A 25,843-nucleotide genomic window follows, 5' to 3' on the forward strand; every position below is an offset into this window, starting at 1 on the left:
ATATATATATATATATATATATATATATATATATATATATATATATATATATATATATAAGGGGGGAGTGGGACAGTGGAAGCGGAAGGAATCCGTCTGAATCCAACCGTGTACAGTGACATTAAGATGAGATTTATTCTTTGTTTGTATTGTTTACTTACCTGTGTTATTGTAATTTTGAAATACGTACTTTTAATCTGGAAGGCCGCTCTGTATTTCCTTTTTACGTTGTGCGTACTAGTGCACTAATCATCACCAGGTGCTATCATTGATATAGCTAATGTAGCAGCGTAGCGAGAGAAGGATCGTACGATTTATACCTTGCATATTCATCACATAACTCAAAATGTCAACAGTGTTCTTTAGTCTCAGCAGTTTAGATTAGTAGTAATTAAAATCATTTCAGTTTTAGTGGGCATTTTCTTTCTGATCATTTTCTACTCGCTGATTTACTACTATAATGACACGGAATTATGGCTTTGAGTTTTGACGTGCCACCCCCAAGGTTTTAGGTGGCCACGCCTTTGACGAAATTCCGGAGGCGCCACGGCACAGTTAGAACTTCAAGCTCGCGGCCTAAGATGTGCGCGAAATAAAAGCTCGATCTTGACTTTTCTTCGAACAAATTTGGTGGCAGAATGTGAAGTTCTCGGCCAGTGGCGCCCGCGGCCGTTTTCTCACCTCATTTCACATCCGGCAAATCGTAGATTCCCTCCCTCGAGCAGATGGAAAATTTTCTTCAAAGATGAAGACAAATCCATCCGTAGAAAAGCGGCAGAAGTTATGACGGTGACTCCTCATAGCTCAGGGGAATTTTGTGCGTGCGGATCGTCGCTATTATTTATCGTCAGCAGGCGAAGTGTGATTGAAGGCGTCGAATTGGCATGTGCTGACTTGGCTATAAAAGTCGTAAGTTAATCCTGGGAGCTTTTGCGTACGCTCGCTCCCGGGGTCCTGGGAAGTAAGTGAGCCCAGGTGGTCTCGCCTCTCAGCCCCGCTCGCCCGGATTCGGGATCTGACAAATAAAATTAGACGAGGACATCACTCACGGGCTGCTACTTCACCGAAGCTTGGTTTTTCCACTTTTATGTTTTTTATAAGTGCGCGTGTGACATTTTTGGGAGGAATAAAATGATCAAATTCTATAAACAGATGCTGAGCGCGTGTCGCTAAAACCTGGATGCTTCGTGATTATTACATCATTGGATGTTGGTACACCTGCAAATCGTAATGGGGCCCCTATATGGGGTCTTATTAGGAATCTTTGATGTTACGCTCGAAAAAATAAAAATACGAATAAAAATGATAACAAATACTAATCTGTGAAGTAGAGATTGATTTTTTTTTCATTTTTGTCCACTAAATGTTTATTTATTATACAGTGGTAGCTCTACTTTCGAACGCCTCTTGTTCCGAAAAATTCAGCTTACGAAACGCCACAGTGGAAAAATATTGTCCCTAGTAACGAGAGGAAGTTCAAGGTACGAAAAGCGACGTTGTTGGCATATGAGACGTTTGCGCCAACATGACAGTGATGTAATGCGTTATAATGTAATATCATAAAATTGACATTGGCTACATGACAGTTTCACTGTGACGCTATCAGTAGTGTGCCATTTTTTGGCTGAAATACTGTGATAATGACGTGGAAGAAAATGACCCAATAATGGTAAAAAAAAAAAAACCCACAAGGGACTAAAGATATTTTAACATTTGGCCGTCGACTGAAAATGACATCACATGTGCTAAGGTAATCACAGCTCAGCTTGTGAATGTCACATGACCAAATACGGGAAACCAGTTAGAAGTTAGGTTAAAAAAACAATCTCACCCCCCAAAAAATCCATGAAACAAAAGTGAGCCACATTATAGCTCGTGAACGCTGTCCTCCTGATCAATATAGATGCTTGCACAGCATCTGTTTGCACCTGCATTTTATTTTGCATGCCCTGAACCTGTGAGCGGGAAGTCCAACCCCCAACGCGTTTAGCATATAAAGACTGGCAACGAACCTGGTTCGAAATTTCCATCGCGGCGCGTTCCAACTCGCACAATACCGTATATTGTCATTTTGGACGGGCTAATTGTGACACACTGTGGATATGGGAACCAGATGCAATTCCAAGTCGCTTTTCCAGTGCGGTTTCCCCATTCGGGTCTAACCTCTCCGTCCAAATTGGAGCGACGAGCACCAGCCGCTTGTGGTCGTCCGCCTGTGCCCGTTTGGCTCTGATTGCTTGCGTGCGTGTCCTCCAACAGTTATATAAAAAAAAAAAAAAAGGTCTCAGGGGCTCGTGGGCTGCACCAGTAACAGATGGAGGTGTATAAATTCCCTTTGTTTTGTTTTTACGGCACGGCTTGGAGCCCTTTCCAACATTGAGCACTTTCTCCACTAATGATGCCCGCAGCAGCCTTTTATATGCAAAACTTAACCCCGGCGCGGCCCCGACGGATCCGCCTTTGCCGCATCCAGATGGGAGCTTTTCCTTTCGAAAATCATGGCAATTCTAGAAGATTGCACTTTCGTCTTTGCGTGTGTGGAGAAATAGTTTGATACTCTGGGAAAGAAGCTAATTCCCCGGTTCTTGCCAAGAGGTAGACCAGAAGGTGGATGGAGCTCAAATGGCTCCATGGGAGATAGCCAGTAGCTGCTTAGCCCTGTGGCATGAAGATTGGAAACAGGTGCCAAGCGCCTCCATTGTGTCAAAGCGCGACGGCGCTTGGAATAACTCGTGGACAAATTTGGCCGCACCTCCCAAGCCATTTGCTAGCTACGGAACGGAATAGGCCCCGGTGAAAGAAAAAGGTTGGCATTATTCGCACTTTTATCTCCGGATTTTGACCGGAACTCTTTCAGTACCGAGCGCGAGCTGAAAATTGGAAGCCCTGGAACAGTGGTTCTCAAATGGGGTTACTTGAAGGAACTTCATGGGGTCCTCGAGACTTTAAATCAAACATACAAACATGCAAAAATCCATCAAATTCATTATTGTAAAAACACAGATTGTCCCCCATACTAGAATGGTTCGAACCATCTTGTGATGTGCCGCCTCTCGTTACCTGTCAAGGTAATGATTTATTTTTGTGAACAGATCTCTAATGTAACCCCAAAAGAGGATGTTTTAAGTTGAATAGTTTTCTGTGGACAGATATTTAAATATAATGATTTATTTTTGAGAACAGTTCTGACACTTTATGTTGGTTATCTATAGGGACAAATATTTATTAATAATTAAGTTAATGGTTCATTTTTGTGAAAAGATCTCTACTGTAACCCCAAAACTGGACAAGTTATTTAATATTTGTCTGTGAACAAATATTTACTTATTTCTTAATTTATTGAGAACAGGTTTGACACTTTTAATGATTGATTTTTTTTCCGAAAAATATTTATTAAAAATTAAGTAATTCCTTTCCCCTTTTAGAGGATTAAAAAAAAAAAAAAGTCACATCTTTATATTGTTTTTTACTTATGTATAGTTCAACCCTTGTGGCATTATGTTACAAATTATGGAAATTCTTAGATTTTTTTTAATGATATCATGAAAGACTCAAGTCGAAAAAAAGGCTGAAATATCCAGTAGATATTTAAAACATGTTAATTTTCAACATGCAACGATTGTGACATTTTTATGTGATTACAGCTGGATGTGTGAGATTTTGTGTACAAAAATAATAACTGTCCAAATTTTGGACCATGTAAAACCATTATAGTTCCAATTTTTGAGATGCATTTTAACAGGATTTATGACATTAATTTTCCTGCGATTTTTGCGACATTCCGTTGAGCGGCGGTCAAACTATGTCAGCAAACGGAAAATTATTCGCTGACTTGCGTTTCACCTCAAGACAGTAGGTGGCGGTAGAGACCAGCTAATGGCTATGTCTTCTTGTCATCATCACATCACTGAACAATTTGATTTGAAAGAAAAAAAACTCATAAACTGTAATTATCACGCCTTTTAAACCATTAACAAAATTAGGGGAAAAAAATGCAATGTGTATCGCTTGCAAAGTTTGTGCACAAGAGCTAAGCATTCGAGTGTCCCCCTAGTGGCCGGAGGACGCATAACTTTTCGCCGGGAAGAAAGTCAGGTGACATCCACATGTTGCGTGCGGATGACCGGCGAGCCAAACGTTGCGGCGGGACACGACGAGCGACTTCCTCCTCCTCCGTTTCCAACCGCAAGCTTCACATGTTGACTCCATGGTCTCCTAACCTTAACCATGTGCTCATTATTGCTAGCATGACAGCCAGCGAAGGTCACCTTTGCATCGGGGAGTAATTATCTCAGCCCAAAATATGATATTTCCCTAAACTGTAACCGTGGCGTTGACATGTCATAAAACGCAATCATTTTTACAGAGCTTTCTAGTGTTCGCCAGGCACAGTCTGAATTTGACGCACGGCGGATCCCCCGCCGCCGTCGGGAGTTCCGGTTTACGCTCCGGCGGTCGGACCCTCGATCCAAACGTCTACTTGATGGATTGAGAATCGATGAAATTGCTTTTTCGTTGGGACGTACGGAAAGAAAGTGGGGCCGGTTGACGGTGTGGGTCTCGGGCCGGGATCGCGCCGATCCTCCACGTTGTCGCTTTTCGACGGCGGCTTTGCGCCGCTTCCTGTGTACGCGCATGCTTATTAATGTTGTGGAGCTGCTCGCGCCTGTAAAGACGAGGCCGTAAAACGCGCTCCACGGTGAGCTGATTGGAACCATGTGCCGGCAAGACGCTTTGCCCCCCCCCCACCCCCGACCCAGAAGCATCCAGGCTCGCATTTGATTGATTGTATTCTCCGGACCTGGGTCTAGGACTACAAACCGGGTCCGGCCGGGTCCCCGGCGCCATCCCGCTCCTGATGTTTCTGCATCTCGTCGGATCGGGCGGACAAACGCGCAAGAACGATTTTGCCGGTGTCCACGACGACTGCAGCAACACTGCTTGAGTTAGTGCAAAAAATGTGATTTGCAGTTGGGATCCAGCAAAAAAAAAAAAAAAAAAACTGTAGGCTAGTGGTTCTCAAGCTTTTTTTTTCAGTGATTCAGAAAAGTTTTATAAAAAATAACTTCTGAATGGAAAGAAAAACGACACAGAGATAAACTACATTTAAGAAGAATTTGCTCTTATTTAGAAAAGAAAAATCCTGCTCCTATCACAGCCTTAAAATGCACTAAATTAATTTACGGATGTACTATTACATAAACGAGCAATAAGTTGCGAATGAATTTGCTCTTATTTTGAAAATGAAAAATCCTGTTCCTATCACAGCCTTAAAATGCACTACATTAGATTCACAGTCTGACTGTAATACAAATAAGCAATAAGTGGCCTCATGTTCCAATGAATTTGCTGTTAATTTGAAAAGAAAACTACTGTTCCTGTCACAGCCTTCGGTATATACATGTGGATATAGATCAGGCGTTTGAATTTAGTTTTTTATTTTTGCTTTTGCCGGCAACATTAAAAGAGAAGAAAAGGAGGCTGCTGGGATAGATCCCGGACCGTTAGTCGCATCACGCTTCACATGGCTGACTTTCATGCAGCTGCTAGTTTAAATCAATAATTTAGTCTTCCTCCGCATCAACGCCGCGTTCGTTTCCAGCCGCAAAATTGACTGAAGTCGACTTTGGCTATTGGGTCTGTAGTTAGCCCCCTTTTTGAGCGACGGCTTGGACACATCAAATTCCACCCGCTTGTCGATATAAAATCATCTCTCCTCACCAAAATGTAATGCAAACAGCATGAAAGGTCAGGCTGAAACAAGATTTTCTTTTTTTTTCCACCCGAGCTGTGATAAAAACGCTCGTATTAACGTTTGGTTTCCAGACAAGTGGTTCTAATATGTTTTTTTGAAATGCGTTTGTGATGAGGCAAAGTACCAAAGCACACAAAACGAAAGTAAAAGCAGATTCTTATTAATAAAAAAGGTAAACAGACGCATCGCGTATAAAAATGTTCTTCGCCGTCTCGCTCAAACCCGCCAGGAGCTTTTCGCTAGGCCTGGTTTACTCCCTGCCAGTAATACGAAGTCGAGTAAGTTATATTGTGTGCTTCAAGCACCCGTGCTCTCCATCTTGCTTGCGGCTTTGGACCCCGCTAACTTTTTTGCCTTTCATATTTTCCTCCTTGCTTTTTTTTTTTTTTTTCAAGATGGTAAAGTTTTTGAACGTCAACATCTCCTTCGGTCCAGCGCGGGAGACGGTGGTCACGGTTTGGCCGCAAGAGAGCCAAGAAGCGAGATTTGTATCTGGATAAGAAAAGGAGTATCGTCGGCATCCAAGGCCGTAAAATCCGACGATATGCACACGGGAAATTCTGTTACAAATCTTCTTGTGGTTTCCCAGCATTAAGTGGCAAAAGATGTGTTATGCGCACGTCACTCTTTTGTGTGTTGCAGCAAAATCGGGACTTTTGGAACGCCTTGGAAATACTTTTTCCACCGCTGAGGTCAAAGGTCACATTTTTGGAACGAATAGCCTCTTAAAAATTTTCCGCTCATCAAAATAATGGTAATATAACATCGGGTTTGATGCAAATTAGCGACGACCGGCAACAGTGGTAAAAAGGACAAAAGAATCAGTTGGGGGTTACATTTTTTTAGGGGGGGGGGGTAGGAGAGGCTGCGGAAAAGGACTTCCGGACAGCTTTGAATAAATTTGTCGATTATAAGGTCCGAGGTGGGCTATTTTTTGTGTCAATGTGTTTTTTGGCCAATAAACAGTATCATTTGCACAGCCTTGAAGTTAGCTACTTGTTACCGTGGCGACCGCTCTCCAGCAAATCACACACCGGTGCGTAACGTCGTTCTGGGTGTGAGATGACTTGGTGCAGTAAAAAAAAAAAATGCGAGCAACGCTCACAGGTGGTGATCAGGAAGCTTCCTGCGTCGAGAGAGAAAAACACAAGCTACGTTTTTACCAAAATACATTTTGAAACAATCTTTGCGGGGGGGGGGGGCTGCGGGGGCTTGTCTATTAGTCTTTAAACAGGCCGTACTTGCTCCAGGGCTTGGTCGTTTGCACTAAGTGATGGCCAAACGTGACGGGTCCGAGGCAGGTGCAGGCCGATTGCTTCCGCATGATGATAATACGAAAACGAGCACAGGAAGCGCCGACTCACATTCTCGGCGTGGACACTTTTGACTTGACTTTCATCTTGCGAACTGCAGACAAAGCCAAACAAAATGGCTTTTCCAAAGTTGCAACAAGCTGTTACGTTCCGGGTGGTGTTTTGTTGCCTTTCAGATGGTGTCTGGGTTTCCTGTTTTCTGTTCTGGCTTTTCTTCCGGTTTGATTTTTCTTTACACATTCTGGGTTGTTTTTGCATGTTGGTTCATGTTTCTGTTTATTGTTAGTGGGATTATGTCCTCCTGTTCGCGTTAACCTGCTTCCCGTGTGTTGGACAATCAGCTCCGTGTTCCAATTGTGTCTTGTCCAGGTGCTCCCTGTTGTTTTGTTAGTTTTTATTGTTTAGTTTCTTGCATTTACACATTCTGGGTTGTTTATGCATGTTAGTTCATGTTTCTGTTTCCCGTTAGTGAGATTGTGTCCTCCTGTCCGGGTAAACCTGCTTCCCTTGTTTTGGCCAATCAGCTCTGTGTTCCAATTGTGTCTTGTCCAGGTGCTCCTTGTTGTCTCGTCGGTTTTAAGTCAGTTTAGTTTCTTGTTTCCTTTCGGTTCTTGTCAGGTCATTGTCTTCCGCGTCAATTGTTTCTTTCCCTTCAAGCTCCTTTGGTTTTTCTTGGTCATTTGTATATTCAATTTTTTTTTCGGAGCGCACAACTTTCCACCGCATGGCCCTCGTCTCTGAATCACGACACAAGCAAAGCAATTCCAACGTGCCGGTTGTTATTTTTTTTTCAATTTCAGCTTCAATCAGTGAAGCGGGCTGAAATTGTTGACGTTGTCGCTCATGTTTGCAGCACATCAATAGCATTTTCCCCATTGTCCAAGCTGCGGAAAGCCACACCGGCATGATTTTTTTTTTTTTTTCTTCACGTATTGAATGGCTCTGCATCTTGCGAGGTTTTGATTGCAGTTTCAGAATGACATCCCTCAGGCGCATGCCTTCAAGCTGTTGAGTCAAAAAAAATGGATTTATTTCAATCCATAGTGGAATAAGGGAGCAACAAATTCACACGTATATGCCTGGAAGCCTATAGCATTTTTTTTTTCTTTCTGTCTTTTTTTTTTTTTTAAACCACAGACTTTGCCGCTCGTGCGCTCAATTTATTAGCATGTCAGAGTGAAGCCGAATTTCAAATAATACGTTGGTGACTGCCTACACGGCATTCTTGTTTCTAAGTGGGTGGTCAATTAGTCAGCTCGCTGTTCCCTAATCCTGCTCTAATACCCCCCCATGTAAGATTTTCCAAAACCTCAAAGTCAGCAAAGAGAGGCAATCATACTTGTATTATTATTGACTATGTTAACAGTGGGCTCGGGCAAAAACATGACTTCACAAAATCCTCTTGTTTGTGCACTTTGCAGTCTGTTTACTGCCGCCAAACAACAATCCACTAAAAGAAAGTTCGCTGGCCAGCCATCAAATATGAAAACTAACATGAGTACATGCGTTGCCCTGTACTGTCATTTGGATTTTGGATTTTCGGTCATTTTGATGTTTTATTTTAATGATGGTTTTTTTTTCTTTCACAGGGTCCTCCAGGTCCAAAGGGTGAAAAGGTACAGTACAAATTTGATATAGTCAGTCAATGCTGTTATGCTAGCTCAGGGGTCAGCGGGGGGTCACAACGTTTTGACATTTAAAATGATGATAGTACTGATTATAAAATAATAACATGTAAATTAAAAAAAAAAAACAACAAAGCCAAAATTAAATGATAAAACGAGAACTCTCCAAATAATATCTTCTGTATTTTCACCATATTATAGAATTTAGATCATGCTGGCAATCCAATTAAATATCATATATATGCTGTAAAACACAATACATAGAGAAGCTATAAATGCTTCATGTTGCATAGTTGTGAACTGAAAGTCATTCCAGATCATAAAGCATCATCCACATCATAAAACCCACTGAGATTTGCAAAGCTGTCTTTGTACAAAAAAAGTTGCCAACTATTATAGAATCCAAATGTTAATGATTCCTTGCCTGTTACTGATTAATCTGGATGAATTCATTATTAGTTTACAATGTAAAAAATAAATAAATAAAAGAAATACCTTTGAATTTGGTGGCTTTTCAAAACATTGTGACTACTACTGCTTTCCAAAATTGTTTTATTTTAATGTTACAACAAAACAAACAATGATCATTTATATTTATATGAAGCGCCGGCGTTGCGCGGCTCGAAAAAGCCGGACAAACAGACTCAGAGAGAGATTTTTTTCTTTTCTTTATTAAACAGCTTTCCTTTATTTATTTAGTTTGCATCAATCAAAGTCAGCACCCCCACTGTCGTTATACTGGCTAGACATTCTATTCTCTTCTAGTCATTTTCCAAAATCAACAGGACCAAAAGAATGAAAGTACCACATCAGGGCCGGGACCCGTGTCTTGCAGACCCCAATGTCTGGTTATGTCCACATTGTTTATCCATCCTTATTCTGTGCGCCTCGTGAAAAATGACACAAGTCATTTTCCTATCTCACAAATGTATGCAGTTGTCTTTTCAGATTTTCAAATCGAAAACGCTCTTCACACATCCACACGAGAATTCTGAAACACGACTCGGCGAGCTAAATATTTGGCCAAACAAAGATCCTGATTTTACCCATTTAGGTAAATGGCTAAAATATCAATTGGATTATCAATGCCTTCACGTAGGCCGCTGACGATCATTTTATGGATCCAATTAAGCGACGCAAACCCAAAGCGTAAGAAAGGCGCGCATCTTGCTCTGTTTGACGACTTCTGGCGGTTTGAAGCGATTGGCAAAGCAGAAGCGAGAGACGCTCGCCGCCGGTCGCCGGCGTTTGCACGGCATCCGGAATGAGCCGCCTCTCGCGTGAACCTCTTTATCTGCGGCGAAATGAAATGAGAAACAACTGCGCGCCGTCTCCCACCCAAGAAGCGTTTCAGCAGCGTGGCCGTCCTGCGCCGCTTTTCCCTGAAATCTGGCTCCAATGAAGCGGAGGATTCCGGGAGCTATTTTCTTTGAATTCGCTCAGGCGCTGAATAGATCTCCGTGTAAAAGTCCTGTCCAGAACTGACACCTTGCTTGGTTGATTCTGGCTGAACGCTACCAGAGAAATGCGGTCGTTACAAGGTGTTAAAGTCAGTGGCGGGTGCGATTGGTCTTTAAAACACTGGGGGAAAACCCTTTTTTTTTTTTTTTTTTTTTGTTGAATCAGGTCCGACAGACGTTTTGAACTCGATTTTTGAGTGCCGGATCCAAGACTGATCTCAGTTTTTCTCTATTATGTCAAAGTTTTGAGCTATGGGGTTTTCTTAAAAGTACCGTCTTTTCTGCACTATAAGGCGCACGGACTATAAGGGCCCCTCATTAATAAGTCCTTAATTTTTTTTGAAAAAGCTGATGGTTCGGCCTTATAATCAGTGCGCCATAGAGTTATGGATCAATACTTTTTCATTCGGATTTAGTAATACTGAAGTAATCGAACCAATAAACTCAATAAGGGCTTACCTGATTAATGACGCATTTCTAATGTTTGCAATATAAGGGCACAGATTTAGGGCTCATAATGAATTATGATGCTTTTGAGAGTTTAGAGTTATTATTTGAGTTATTATTGTCATAACCTTGAGTATTACTATATCGTGACAATAATAACTCAAATAATAACTCTAAACTCTCAAAAGCATCATAACTCAATATGAGCAACCTTGTTCAACTGCAAACACACAAAAGAAACAGGTAAAGCTTACTTTATTGGTTCGTTCCCCATCTACAAATCCCAATGTCAATATTGATCCATATATAAGGCGCACCTGATTATAAGGCGAACCATCAGCTTTTTCAAAAAATTAAGGATTTTAAGTGTGCCTTATAGTGCGGAAAATACGGTACAAAAGAAGTTCAAGCTTTGAAAAAAAAAACACCGATCTGGAGGGTAACCTGTTGAGAAAAACCTCAGTGGGCTTCAAATAAACCAGACCAAAGATTCCGGCGTTTCAATTGTAGTTTTAATCAGAAAAAAACCTCAAACGCAAGATTTTTTGGATTTCAATTTGCTACCCAGTGTCATCACTCACATTTCAAGTGAAGTCCAAACGGGTGTGAATCTAATGCGTAACATTTGGCCTGGCAACGCTTAGCTACGCCGCTCCCTTTCCAAAGCCATCAAAGCTCCCTACGCAGCAACTTGTCTTTGTCTCGCATACCCGCCGCCCGTCACCTTCCCTTATCATAACACTCTCGGCCGCAATAAATACTTGTGGGCTCCCGCCTTATTTCGCTTCTTCAATGTGTTCCGACTTAGTCGGCTGTTAGTCTTGGCTTCTTAATGAGCTTTATTGCACCGGAGTTGAAATTGTCTTTCTTGTCATCTTGCAGGGGGATCAAGGCGACCAGGGACCACGGGTATGTGCCTCCAGCTGATGATGCGCCTCCCCCGGCACACAAATGCGGGCAACGGCTTTGAGATGCATGAAATTCTTGGGATAGCGCCCGCTGCCAAATACAATAAGACCGACCGGTCTGCTTATTTTAAAACCCAAAAGGTTAGAAAACATGCGGATGACCTTAAAAGACCAGTCTTTACGACCAGCGACGTAATCATTCCCGGTTCTGCGGTTTGATATCGCTACCCGAGTCGAGCGTGTAAATTCCTGTCAAACTCCCGGTGCGCGAGCGGCATCAAGCCTGGGGCGCGGAACCGCTTGATAAGAAGCGTGGAATTGAGCGCATGGCAAGTGTGTGAGGACTGTAAAGTAGTATCGATACCAGGCTTTGGTATCGGACTGATACAGGCTTACCTGAAGATACAAGGTACTAATGATGGCTGCCGATACCAGGCTTTTGTATCGGACTGATACAGATCTACTTGAAGATATAAGGTACTAATGATGGCTGCCGATACCAGGCTTTGGTATCGGACTGATACAGGCTTACTTGAAGATACACGGTATTAATGATGGCTGCCGATACCAGGCTTTGGTATCGGACTGATGCAGGCCTACTTGAAGATATAAGGTACTAATGATGGCTGCCGATACCAGGCCTTGGTATCGGACTGATACAGGCTTACTTGAAGACACAAGGTACTAATGATGACTGCCGATACCAGCCACCAATACTGAAATTTTAAAAAGTTGGCATCCTCATTGGGTATACTGTGACAAATCAACAAAGTGATGTGTGAATGTTATACATTAAAATTTCAAAAGTACCGCAGGTATTGTTTATACTCTGAGGCAGAGGTATCAAACTCATTTTTAGCATGGGCCGTATTTTAGCTTTTGGTATGCTAAGGTTATGGTTAAGGTAAGGCAGCCAACAATGTTAATGACATTGTTAAAAAAAACTAAACAAAAGAAAAACACCCACAGATATTTTTTTATTGATATGTCTGTCACATGTGTAACTGGTATACAGTACCACGAAAAAACACTACTATGAACTATAAAAACACACATATACACAAACTCAAGTTTATTTAGCTTTACTTCCGCTCAGTTTGACTGTCCTTTGTGTGGCTCGTGATCATGTGACTTCAAAAAGCCGTTCTGGCTGACTGTCGTCAATTAGCGTCAAACTCAACCTGTCAAATTTCTTCCCAAAATACTTGTCGTCGGTCTGCAGTCCAAAAATGGTGCTTCGGTTGATCTTAGTGCTCCAAAAAAAGGTTTTTACGTCAACGGCATTTTGCGTCAAAAGGAAAGCGTTGGGAGTAGGGAGCTGAAATTTGACCCAGATGGTGACAACATGTCAAAGTTCAACATGGCGCCAACACTAACTTTTCACTTTACCAGGAGTGTGCCATCCTTTGGCTAAAATATTCCGAGACGGATATGGAATTGAAACAACCCAAAAATGGTCAAAATATCACATGAGGGTTAATAATCTCATATACGTTCAAAAACTAAGTATTAACCAAAAAAAAAAACCACCAGCACTATTTGAGATGTACTGTAAGCTCCTCTTGAGATGCTTTGAAATGAACGTCATTTTTTTGAAACAACGGTCACAAATGTCACCGCTCGCCAGCGATCCAGCTTTTGTTTACACTAGTCTCCCCTGACTCAAGTGGAGTTCCAATTATTCACTTCCTCATGGGAATGCTCCTAATTGGAGGCACAAGGGAACAGCCCACAGAAGCAGCCATCTCCCCAACGGATCTGACTCCAATCCCTTGCTGGCGCCCAATCAGACGTCGCCGATAACTTTGCCGGGTCGCTTGTACAAGCATTGCGAGTCATTGCGTTTCATACCGACGGGAAGCGCGTACGAAGGGTCTCCCCCGCGAAAGTGAATTAGCATCCTCAGTACGACGCGCGTCTCGGATTACACAGACGCGGCGATTCTCCTCGGACTTCGCACGTTTACCAGCGATCGTGGTCGTAATGGCCGTTGTCTTCGGTTGACTTCAATTTGAAGGCGACCACTACAAAAGAGTGTAACGGGGGGAGAAAAAGTTTTGCTCTCCAGACCAGCCGACCGGAGTGAACCGCGTCCTTTCGGCTAGGGTTTCACGCTCGCCCATAATTTGTCCCCTTTTAACCTCGGAAATGGAGCCATCCGTCTCTATCGGTTAAATGATTCATACCTCCGAGCCGGCGGCGCGTCTGACGGCTCGGTAACAAGGAGCGGCCAAAGCCTATTTGTCTTCCAGAGTCAATAAATAAACTGTCCGCTTCCAGATAGTATTTCATTAACGTCCAATTTGCAGCCGCATAGTTCTCAAATGGGTACAAACGAACATCCAGTCGCATCTGAAGGACAACACGAGCTATTATCCAAAATCGGATTACCTCCCCAGAGTGGGGCCTATTGATTGTGCCGTGTTAAATGAGCTGCTAGATGTAGCTAGAGGGACAAAAAAAAAATTGGCGTGAAATACAGACGGAATAGGACAAGGGCTGTCTGACCTTGCGTCAAAGTGGCCGTCGTGTAACGCGGGGGTCGGCCGGAGCCCCCGTGGAGGCGGATCGGCGAGGCGCTGCCCGTCCGAGTTTTCAGGTCGAAACGAAGAGGAGGTTCAGTGAACACTCTTGATTGCTTTCTGGGATACTTTGAACAAAAGGAAAAACAGCATAAACCAGCTAGTGTTGAAGTCGAGACCACCCTAACTGAGACCGGAACATTATCAAAACCAGAGAGTATCGAGACTGACAAGAGGTTTTGGAGGTCGGGACGGAGACAAGACTAAAAGCTGCATATGTCAAAAGAGAAATTTAAATATATGCAAGCAGAATGGTTGGCACACCTGCCTCCAGCTTGGCCTTCCTGTGAGGAGTTTGCATGTTTTCCCGTGCCTGCTTGGAGCTTCTCCAGGCACTCCCTCTCCACCCAGAATCCCAATAACATGATTGCCTTTGGGTGTCGTTGTGATTGTGGATGACTGAAGACTGCCTGAAGACGGTCAGGATAGGCACCAGCAAGCCAGTGACCCTAGTGAGGTTAAGTGGTTCAAGAAGTGAACTGGATGTTTGCGATGAAAACAGTTTATGCTATGTTGTTTTTTGAAGTAGTACAACAATAGAACAGTTCTCATGAACAAATAGTAGTCGTAGTTGTGGTGATCTCCACTGGTCTTGATTAAAATCCCGTGTCCCCCCTGTCCAAGACAAGATAACATATCTCGACTGGTCTTGATAAAAATCCCGTGTCCTCCCTGTCCAAGACCCAGACAAGATAACGTATCTGGTCTAGGCTCGATAAAAATCCCGTGACCGCTCTGTGTAAAAATCCCTTCAATTCTGAGATGAGATCCGTAAAATGTGGTCCTGAAACCAAGAATGATCTGGACTACTAAATCACTTAGACTGGCATTGTTTTCTTGTTTGTGCTGGTCCCGCTAGCAGCAAAACAAAACAGCTACGGTTCCAACTGTCAAACCTTCAGCCATTTGGCATCCCGCAACAGTATTTAGCATGTGTGTTAGTTTTGGCTCGGTTAGTAGAGCCGTTTTTTCTAGCGACCGAAGCTTCGTGTGCTCTTGTTGTGTTTTTGCCGCTGTTGGTGACACCAGCAAGACCGCCACAAAACCGCAACAAAATGCTGATCGTTTCCGTTTTGATTCTTTTCTGCCAAGTATGGTATCAGGTATTACCAAGTCAATCTTTCCAATCAGGAAGGTTATTTAAGGTCACTCGCCATCTGTGCCAAACAGTCCGAGAATCAGCGCACGGGCTGCGGTTTCCGCAGTGGCTGCTGCCCACATGTCAGGTCCACCATTTGTTGGTTCCAAAGGTTAAAGGCCAAGATCTAAATCAAAGGCTAAGCAAACAAAGCAGTCACAAATTTTCCCAAACAAGCATGCAGCCAGTGTTCAAATTGAACGCGTGGATGTGTGGTCCGTCCGAGGCATGACCACCGGCTTCCGTTTCCTTCCTGTGTGGCATTTGGCTTGGCGGCGGCACGATACCTGAGACTCCCGAATCTGAAGAATTTTGTCTCTTTCCCGCTTAATTTGGAGTCTGCTGTTATGTCACTTCCACGTGGGTTTGAACTGGGCCGCAGATAAAAACGCAGCGACGGATCCATGTCAAAATGCGAGGCCGTCGCATGCTCTTCTCTTAAAACGTATTGAAGCCATCTGTGCGCGTTGCTGCTAATGGCGGCCACAGATGCAGACAAGCCTCGCCGCCTGTAAGTAGGCTTGCGCTCTTTGTGCTGTGGTTGAAAGGATGCGTGTTCTGGCCGGCGTCCGATGTGGCGGCTGTTGCCGATTGTCCTTGTAGCGGCTTTTTCGTCGGCTTCCGTTGGATCCAGATCAGCGAATAACCAACATCCGTTTTGCTTGTTCTTTATGTTGTTATTTTCTTCAAGGAGATCTGCGAATAGTTAGGACTTGCCCATTGTCCTGGTAGGGCAGGATTATCGCATCTCATAAAGGTTTTGTTTTCTCGTCAAGAAAAAAAGCAACAAGCGAAAAACAATAATGCAGTTCTAGCCTCACTTTAAATCAAAGATGTCAAAGTCTAGTCCTCAGGGGCCGGTATTCTGCACACCTTGTTCAAATGATTAAGATAATTTTCCATTTGAATCAGGTGTTCAGGGGAGAGGAACCCGAAAACACGAAGGGTTCCGGCCCTCGAGGACTGGAGCTTGACACTTGTGCTCTAAATAGTAAGACTAATCTTGTACTTCTCCTGGTCTTGAGACTGGCATCGAATAAAGGCGAATCAAAGGCATTTTTACTCCGTCTTGTCTCGGTCTTAGATAAAGCTGCCTCTGGATTTTTTTATTAAGATTTTTGGTTATCTTTGGTCAAGACCAGGTCAGGACTATTATTATCAATGAGGCGCACAACCAGCTACTGCGTTGACTTTGTAGATGAGGTGAAACCAGTGATTTTTCTTTGATATGTACAAATTTTGTCTTGTCTTGGCGTTGACCTCCAAAAGCCTCGGTCTTGTCTCGCTCACTACCTCCAAAAGTCTTGGTCTTGTTTCTCAGTTTGTACCTCCAAAAGTGGTTTTGTCTCTGTCCCTGCGTTCAGGAGTATTGGTTGCGTCTGTACTCACAAAAGTCTTGGTCTCATCTTGGCCCTCACCTATAAAAATCTTGGTCTCGGTTCAGTCTCAACATGCAAAAGAGTTGGTTGTTGTCTCTCCTGGACCGCCAACGCTCTTGGTCTTGTCTCGAACTCTACCTCCAAAAGTCTCGGTCTTCTGTGTGACTCTACCTAGAAAAGTCTCAGTCTTCTGTGTGTCTCTAATTCCAAATGTCTTGGGTCTTGTGTCTGTATCAACATTCAAGTCATTATCTTGTCTCCATTTCTACCTACAAAAGTCTTGATCTCTACCTCCAAAGTCTTGGTCTTGTCTCTGTGTCTAACTCCAAAAATCTTGGTCTCCTCCCACCTTGGTCCTCCTCCTCCTCTCCTCCTTGGTCTGTATTTACAAAAGTTTGGTCTCGTCTTGTCTCCTCTTAATGTCTTGGTCTCGTTTCAGTGTCGGGAAGTATAAGTCATTGTTTTGTCATGGTTTCGTCTCTGTCCCTACACCCAAAAGTCCCAGTCTTGTCTCTGTCTCAACCTCCAAAAGTCTTTGTCTTGTCTCATTCTCGACATTCAAAAGACTTGGTCGTGTCTCTGCCTAGACCTCCGAAAGTATTTGTCTAGTCTCAGTCACAACAGTCAAAAGTGTTTTTCGTGTCCAGTCACGACCTCCAAAAGTCTTGGTCTCATCTTGGTCTTGAACTTAATGTGTTGGTCATCTCTTGCTCTTAATACTCTCGAATGTCAAACGTCTCTCTGTAATGTCCTGCTGGTGTCAGCAGCTACTAGTACAGCTGGACAGGAAGCTATTTGGGCTGGTGCCACTAGCAAGAGCGGCGGCAAAAGCACAAAGCCAAGGTTCAGTTGTTTGATTTGTTGTCTTGCTCTTGCTGCTGGACCGACGCGAAAACACAGCGGAACTCGGCTGGTCCGTGCTTTTTTTTTTGGGGGGGGGGGTGGTAGCAGCATACGACTGGACCATAATCCGGTTTTCCTTTTCTGTCTTCAAGATGTTTGAGGTTGTCAATAACTTGAAAGATATTTGCACTTCAATCCCAGTTATGGTTATTGTGTATTCCGTACATCCGGGCTGTGTTCTTTTTGCTGCGGGGCCTCAATACAAGCAGCCCGCATGCCCTTGAAAGGCCGGCGCAGAAATGAGCCATGCGTTTCGAATTATCTTTGCAAAACCAGAATGATGGCACCAAAGACATGTTTGGATTGGCCAGATTTGATCTCCGCTCGAGATGTATGGGAAGATCAATGGCTAAATGAAAGTAAAATAACTGAAAACCGCAGATGTGATTCCTGATTTGGATTTTTTTTCAGCCGTTTGCGGTCAGATGTGCTCACAGGACCTAAATGGCGACGCCCCATTGACAAAATCACGTCGCCGTTCTCGAGAATAAGAATTTCGAAGCGTTAGCGCTTTTTGTTCCTGAATCTCAGCTTTGCAGATGTCACGTTTGCCTTCATTTAAAGGGCGCAGTTGCCCTCGAAAAGAAGGAAGAGCGCTGGCACGTAAACCTCGGTGAACTTTTAGTTCCAACAAAGCATGTCAACCTCAAATGTTTTAAACACTGCTGGACGGAGATTAAAGTTTGTTTCCACTTATAAACTACAAACCCAATGTTTTCCTTCTTTATTCCGTTGTCATGAGTGCGTCGTGTCTGTCATGAGGATTGTTGACCGGGTAATTTGGGAAGCGTTTGCTCGAATTTCCTTGATGTCGGAACAACAGCGCGTCTCAATTTACCACCGAGTCGGACTTCAAAGTTACTCGTGTGATAATCATGTCAACAAACGCCCCATCTGTTTAGAGCATGTGGCACAAACAACAGGGAATGATTACTTGGTAATTTCATTGTAGCGCCACGGGACACCATTTAATGCAAAAAAGAAAAATTAAATGGCGCGTGTCTGAAATCCAATACGTCGATCCTGCAGCCCCCAAGACTAAAAGAAAAATGATCAGCATCACACCCTCTTCCTTGTCATTTTGGCCGACCTGTTCAATTTCAGACGTAGGTCCCGAAAACATTTTGTTTACGTCCGTCTGGACGTAAATCTAAGGATGCGTAGACTTGCCGCAATAAAGTTTTTCAACGGTAAAATACGTTCAAATATACTTGCAAATGCATTGCAACAAACTTGCAAATACTTTGAAAACTACTTGTCGCCGTAATGCTGGAAATTTATCAAATTTTCCTCATAATTCTACGGGCTTCTAAATAACTGTGTAAAGAAATACGAGAAAAATCGGCCTACCTTATGCAAATACTTTTGAAAATTTGAAAACTATCTGTAATTCTTATGATTTCCATGCAGATTTTTTTTCCGAAAACGCCACAGTTTATGGACTTGTGCATGTGTATGACCTGGAAATCATACGGGTTTTAAACGTAATAATAACTAGTGAAAAATTACAAATAAACAATGGTTGCATATTTCATTTATTAGTATTACATGGACCAAATGCTAAAAATTGGCTTCTTTTTTATACTTCTGCATGAAAAAAGTCGACATATTGGGCATTATGTGAAAAATGTTGTTTTTGGCATTTAGTCAGAAATAAGTTCAATATTATTTGCAACTTATGAATACATTTGAACGTACTTGCAAATACATTCAAACCCACACAAGTAGGTTTGAATGTATTTGCAAGCCTAAATTCTAGATACCTTTTTCCTGTAATGCCATAGGGTACTAACGAGCGACTAAGTAAATACATAACATTAAAAAAACAAAGTAAATGGCTGAATACTTTTGAAAATGTTTTTGCCCTGTTGTGTGAAGGTCAAAGTGACATTACGTGAAAGTTTCTCGCGCTTAGCCTCCACGTAATTTCAAATCTATTTGCACCTTGCAAGGCCTACAAAAGCAATGCATTTGAAAATGTGCGTGGCTTAATTAGTAAATTTTACGATTTATTCTGTCTCCAATGCATGATTTCCATCTGCCATTTTGTTGTATCACATCCCGGGGTATTGCCTTGTGCATGTGCATCACCTGGAAATCATCCATTGCATACATAATAACAATTACTGGTAAACAATGTTGACGTATTTAATGTATAGGTATCATGTTGACCAAATTGTAAAAAATGACATTATTTATACTTCCACATGCAAGAGTCAACACGCTATGTGAAAAATGCTACATTTTTAGCATTTAGCCTCAGTTATTCATAAGGTATTTGTAAATACATCGGTCGAAATTGTCAGGCCCACATGGGGAGTTCCGTATCGGTCATTTTGCACCCCTCCGCACGTGACGTGGTCCTCCGTGACTCGCGTTCCTTGAATGTGTGCATTGTACCATGTTTACCCCTTTAGGGATTGCCCGGCCTCCCCACGCTAGCCGCTTTGCACAGCAATCAGATCCTGACCGTCAAGGTTTGTCGGCGGCGGCGGCGTGGCCCGAATGCTCAGCGGCATCCCTCCGCTGCACCCGCCAGGACCGTGTCCGTATTTTGCACGAGTTGCCCTTCGTACCAAAACGCCCCCGCTTTGAAAGCAGCGATGGCCGGCAGCCCAATTAGATGCGGCCTTCTGGAACGGGAAGCACGATCCCCAAAACTGAATCTGGTTTGTGTCCGTCGACGCTGAAACGTCCAGAGGAAAGGCCAAGAAAAATACGATGCCGGTCAACCCATGTGGCAAAAGTGCTGTTTTAAAGCTGGTGCCAAGGGTTCACCACAAATCCTTAAATCCATCAATCTGGCCTCCTGCGCTGTTTCAGTGGAGGTTTTCTAATCCATCTGGGTGCAGCTCCTGGGGTTCCACTTTGCAGCAGGGACACCAGTAATGATGATGGTGGAATTTTCACAGAAACAGAGAAATTCCCATTCCGTCCGCAGACTTACACATAATTATAGCTTTTAAGCTCCCAAAAGTTAGCAAACACTTCCGAATTTTTCCTGGTGTGGGCCAAATAATTTTATCCTTCTCTGATGGGGGTGGGGGTGAGTTTGTAACAAAAAGTATGACGATCTCAGAGGCGTCTAATTGTAATCGTTTTGTTGGTTTCCGGAAAGAGAACGTAACCAAATATTGATAACTCTTTCAGTGTGGATTTCTCTGAACATCTGCGGAGATGCTCCTCAAACGTTCAAGAACGTAGATCTCTGACGCAATATTTTTGTTTCTGCATTGGCTTTCCCGCCGCCTCTCCTTCCTCTTCTTCCTGGATCTCAACCTTCTCCGATCTTCTCTCGCCTCTGACGTGCTCACCTGCTCAGATGGTCTTCCCTAAGATCAATCACGGCTTTCTTTCCGCCGACCAGCAGCTCATAAAGCGACGCCTCATTAAGGTAGCGGCTGCAAGCTCTCAGACTCTGATTTGTTTCTGCTCCTTTATTGAATGCTCTGTGTTTCTGTTTCCGCCTCGCTTGTTAGCCTGTCAGAAAAGTTATGAGAATTAAGTAGCGTTATTTTTAGGGACGCTTCTGTAGAACCTGCTAGATGTTAACTATGTCTGAATGTGTAGTGCATGAGAAAAACTAGAAATCAAAAAGTAGGGTCTTTAAAGCGCATTTCACAATATTGCAAATTGACATTTTCCTTTGGCTGGACAGGGGGACCAGGGGCAAGCAGGACCACCTGGGCCCCCGGGGCCACCGGGACCTCCGGGCCCACGGGGGCCCCCGGGGGACACGGGCAAAGATGGGCCAAGGGGCATTCCAGGCCTACCGGTGAGTATTGACATTCTCTTTTTCATGATTTCAAAAGGTCCTGTGTGTTTTAAGTGGTAAATGGAGTGTGCTTCTCTGGGCTCTCAAAGTGCTTTAAAAAGATGTGGAACATGACTTGGAATGACTTTCAGATCACAACTATGCATACAAGGGATAAAAGCTTGAACGTACTGATCTCTTTCGGTGTTAGATTTCAGTTTGAAGCAAACCTTTGACCCATGATGTGGATTATGCTTTATGACTTGGAATGACTTTCAGATCACAGTGTGTGTTTTCAAGAGTTAATAGCTTGAACCCGTTAACTGTTTAAGGTGTTTGATCTCAGTTTGAAGCTGTATCCAAACTTTTGACCTATGATGTGGATGATGCTTTATGACAAGAAATGACTTTCAATTCACAGCTGTGTTTTCAGGAGTTAACAGTATGAATTTGTTGACCGTTAATGGTGCTTGATTTCAGTTTGAAGCTGTATCTAAACCTTCAACTGATGATGTGGATGATCCATTATGACCTGGAATGACTTTTCAATCACAGCTGTGCGTTTTCAAGAGTTAATAGTATGAACTTGTTGACCGTTAATGGTGTTTGATTTCGGTTTGAAGTTGTATCCAAACTTTTGACCTATGATGTGGATGATGCTTTATGACATGGAATGACTTTCAATTCACAGCTGTGTTTTCAGGAGTTAACAGTTTCAATTTGTTGATTGTTAATGGTGTTTGATTTCGGTTTGAAGCTGTATCTAAACCTTCGATTGATGATGTGGATAATGCTTTATGACTTGGAATGACTTTCAAATCACAGCTGTGTGTTTTCGAGAGTTAATAGCTTGAACCTGCTGACGACGATGTGTATGATGCATTATGACCTGGAATGACTTTTCAATCACAGCTGTGCCTTTTCAAGAGTTAATCGTATGAACTCGTTGGCCGTTTAAGGTGTTTGAAGCTGTATCCAAACCTTCACTTTGCGGCGTGGACGACGCTTTATGACATGGAATGACTTTCAAATCACAGCTGTGCATTTTCAAGAGTTAACAGCCTGAATCTCCTGACCTCCTAATGCGTTTGAGACCATTTGAATTTAAAGCCGTTTCCAAATTTGACTGGTAATGTATATGCTATGATTAAATCTGAAAATGTAGATCCCGCCGCACTTTTTTTTTTTGGTTTTGTTTTTATTGTGTTCCAGCTTCATTGCTCGTCATATTTAATTTGAATCGGGCCGCGCCGGCAAGCTTTGTTCCAAGACATACCACCCTAATGAACACTCGACAAGCGCAACATGATTGTGCTTCCCACGAGAATCCTTCCTTGTATAGATTTACATACGCTTGGCCGTGTTTGGTTTGAGCGCAACATTTTCCACGTCCGCGTCACCGGCATCACACTAATTGATTTGCGCTCTCTCTGAGACAAAGACGAAGCAGAAAGGCCCGTCAATTACGCCGGGCCAACATTTTTCCCGGGAGCTCCGCATGATCTTTGTTGCGCCGCCGGTGGGAGCGCGGAGAAATTAAGTGTCGGTAGCTGCCGCTTTCCAACTTTCTGATGATTATTGTCAGCTCTTCCACTCACAGTTGCGATAGTTTTGTTTTTCCAAGAAATTAAGCCTTCCTTGGCTTGCCGTGCTTTCTGTTCTCTCCTCATTGGTTTTAGAGGGAGAAGAATTGGAGTTTTCCCTTATGAATGTAAAAGGGACTGACTTAGCAATATGCTAGGTCATTACGCGTGTTGTTTTTGATTTTTTGTTTTTTTTGCACCGGTTGGAAAGAACAGTCAGTAAACTCCATGTATGATAATAGGTGTCTTCTAGAATATGAGAGAAACATGAATCCCATCAACTCTTTCTTTCAGGGTGATCAAGGGAATCCAGGAGAAATTGGACCTATGGTAAGAACAAGATTTTAACAAGTTTTCATTTATTATATAATTCAGCTCATTTTTATCATTTACAAAATCATTTAGTGGGCCTGATTAAACCTATTTATGGACCAGAACCGGCCCGCGGGTCATATGTTTAATACCCTTGGCTTCGTCAAAACTTTAAAGGGACAGTGTGTCAGATTTAGACCGTTTTTCATGAAAAAGGATTAAATTAAATGATTACAAATTTTAAAAACTTGCAAATAAATGTGTAACGACCTACAGTATTTTTTAAATACAATCGTGGGTCGACTTATCATAAAATAAATAAAATAAAATTACAGGGGGGGTGGCACCCCTCCGAAGGCTGCTATGTCTGTTCTAGCTACGGACAATGGTAAACGCAGCACCTCCGGCACCTCCTGCTGTCTGCAATGAAAAAAACGCTCTAAATTTTACACACTGTCCCTTTAACCTGTATAAATGTTAGAAAAAAGTCGTTGACAGTTGCTGAAAGTTTGTTTTAACATTGCTTTTTCCTTGTTTCAATGTTAAAAAAGGACACCATTTTAGGTATACTTATACAAAATGTATAGATATCTTATTTATGGTCGGCGTGGAAAGTGTGTGTGTGTCTGGGGGGGCGTGTTCTCTTTCCTAGGGGTGGGCTTTGCAAAATATAATTGAGAAGCACCGCTTTACAGGAAAGGGACAATCACAGTGTCACTCAATGTGGATATAAACACGCAGAAACGCTTTAGACGTAAATCTAACCGTGACTGCCGTCACTTAGCCGAAAGTATACACAGACTCTGCAGCTTTACGTCTCTAAATAGTCAAATAAAACCTAATACAGCTGTGTGATTAGCTTTGGCTTTGTAATGTAAACACGGGCGGCGGCAACTTCAGACCCATTCCGCAAGGCTCCCTTGAAATTTTCTTTTACGCACGCTCAAATCTAAAACACTATTTATACTACGGCTTGGCTGAGCACCATTTCCCGGCGTCTGCCAAAATTGGCCGCTAAATCATGTTTTTCAATTTAGTTGTTCGCGCAGGCAGCTGCGAGAATGCAATTAGCTTTCACTGCCGCGTCGCAAATTGCGATAAGCGTTTGGCTTTTCTGCACAAAAACATCTGTGAAAACACATTGATAATGAAACGATGTTCTCACGTAGCATCGGGTTAGAAAAAGTCCGAAATGAATCAGCGGGCTCCGCGCGAGCCTATTTTTACCCGAGCAGCGTCTCAAGCATCTCCTTTCTCACTAATTGAAACACGCTCGCTCGTTCCAGCTACGACCGTGCCCAAATGCCTCAACCGAAAATAATAAAGAAAAAAAAAACAAAAACGCTTTGACCACGTTAAACCAAAGCATCCAATTTTTCGACAAATGACGTGAAGCCTGAGATGCAAAATGAAAAACTGCGGCACTATTTGAAATGACATCAAATGGTGTGGAATGAAATAAAATCGCCCGAAATGAGCTGAACATGTTGAAATTGGAATGGTTTGAACTGGTGAAAGCAATATGTGTGAAAAGGGGAGGAAAAACAAGAAAAAGTGGCTATTTATTGGCTTCTGTTTTACAGTTTTTTATAAAACGGAAAGAATTTAACAGGGAAGGGCGGAAGGAATGAGACATTGAAACGAGGAAGCAATGAAACAAAGAAGGAAACGAAGAAACTAGGAATTAAGAAAACAAAGAGGCAAATCAAGGAGGAAAGATTGCAAAAAATAAAGGGGGAAGGAAATAAGGAAATTAGGTGGCAAACAAGGATGCAAGGAAACCATGAACCAAAAATGAAAGCAACCACTTTCAAGTAACCAATGAATGTAGAACAAATTCACATTTTTTTTCTCTTATTGGCTCTTGGCCTGGATATGCAAGATAGAAGTTTCTTAAGTCCCTAATTGGTGTATTTTAGCCAAGGGTTCAAACCCTTAGCTCGCTTTGTTTTCGTGTTACACTTTTATTACTGTGTTTCAATTGCTTCGTAACTGCAGAACCACAGACATGGTGTTAATTTTAAGCAAAAGTAATAAAACAATTCGTATGAGTGCAGACAGAAGTAGACCAGCGCCTGACGAATGACGGAGCAAAAAAAAATTGTTAAATGTTGCCCTCTGGTGGCAGAAGATTGGGCAAAAATACACCGGCAGACTGACAGACCAAGAAATACAATTTCGCTTCAAAATATGATGGCCCGACGATGACGGAAAGGGGGCGGGGCTCTGACGAATGTCAGACCAGCAGAAAAACAAGTTGCCCTGCTCCGCATTTGAATCCTTTTCGGCTAATATTACAAATTTTAGCCTGTGCTACATGTTGAAGCAACAAAATCAAGCGGCAGCTTCGTGCGAGCATGAAACGGCGCTCTGTCATTATTAAGTTGCATGAATAGTGACATAAATGGCGTTTTAAATCCTGTCGGGATTAAGACGACAAGCTGTGGAAAAGAACAGCGTGTGACGCCTGCAAACAGCAGCTTCCAACATGATTAATCTTACTTACAGTCCATTAAATATACAAGATATTTACACAGCGTTTAATGATTACCATGGTAAAAATGACTCATAGCGTGCGTTATAATTCTCTTACAAGAAGTTGGCGCCTTGATACAATGCAACACATTGTCCTAGTTAACGGCTACAAAAGTGAAACGCGCCATTGGTGTCCATGAGAGAACATG

The 25,843-nt window shown here is 42.8% G+C and overlaps 1 protein-coding gene across 1 annotated transcript in view; it reads left to right on the top strand.

Annotated features, from left to right (window-relative positions):
* The window catches only part of col25a1 (collagen type XXV alpha 1 chain), a 121,493-nt gene that overhangs the window by 52,868 nt on the left and 42,782 nt on the right, over positions 1-25,843 (top strand). The window contains exons 5-9 of the mRNA XM_088424835.1: positions 8,658-8,684; positions 11,483-11,509; positions 20,833-20,904; positions 21,169-21,285; positions 23,142-23,177. Of these exons, the coding sequence (XP_088280961.1) occupies positions 8,658-8,684; positions 11,483-11,509; positions 20,833-20,904; positions 21,169-21,285; positions 23,142-23,177 (279 nt within the window). The remainder of the gene's footprint in view (positions 1-8,657; positions 8,685-11,482; positions 11,510-20,832; positions 20,905-21,168; positions 21,286-23,141; positions 23,178-25,843) is intronic.

The sequence above is a fragment of the Hippichthys cyanospilos genome, chromosome 1 (genome assembly GCF_059441005.1).
Source record: "Hippichthys cyanospilos isolate Australia breed blue-spotted pipefish chromosome 1, RoL_Hcya_1.0, whole genome shotgun sequence".
In the NCBI taxonomy this organism is placed as follows: Eukaryota; Metazoa; Chordata; class Actinopteri; order Syngnathiformes; family Syngnathidae; genus Hippichthys; species Hippichthys cyanospilos.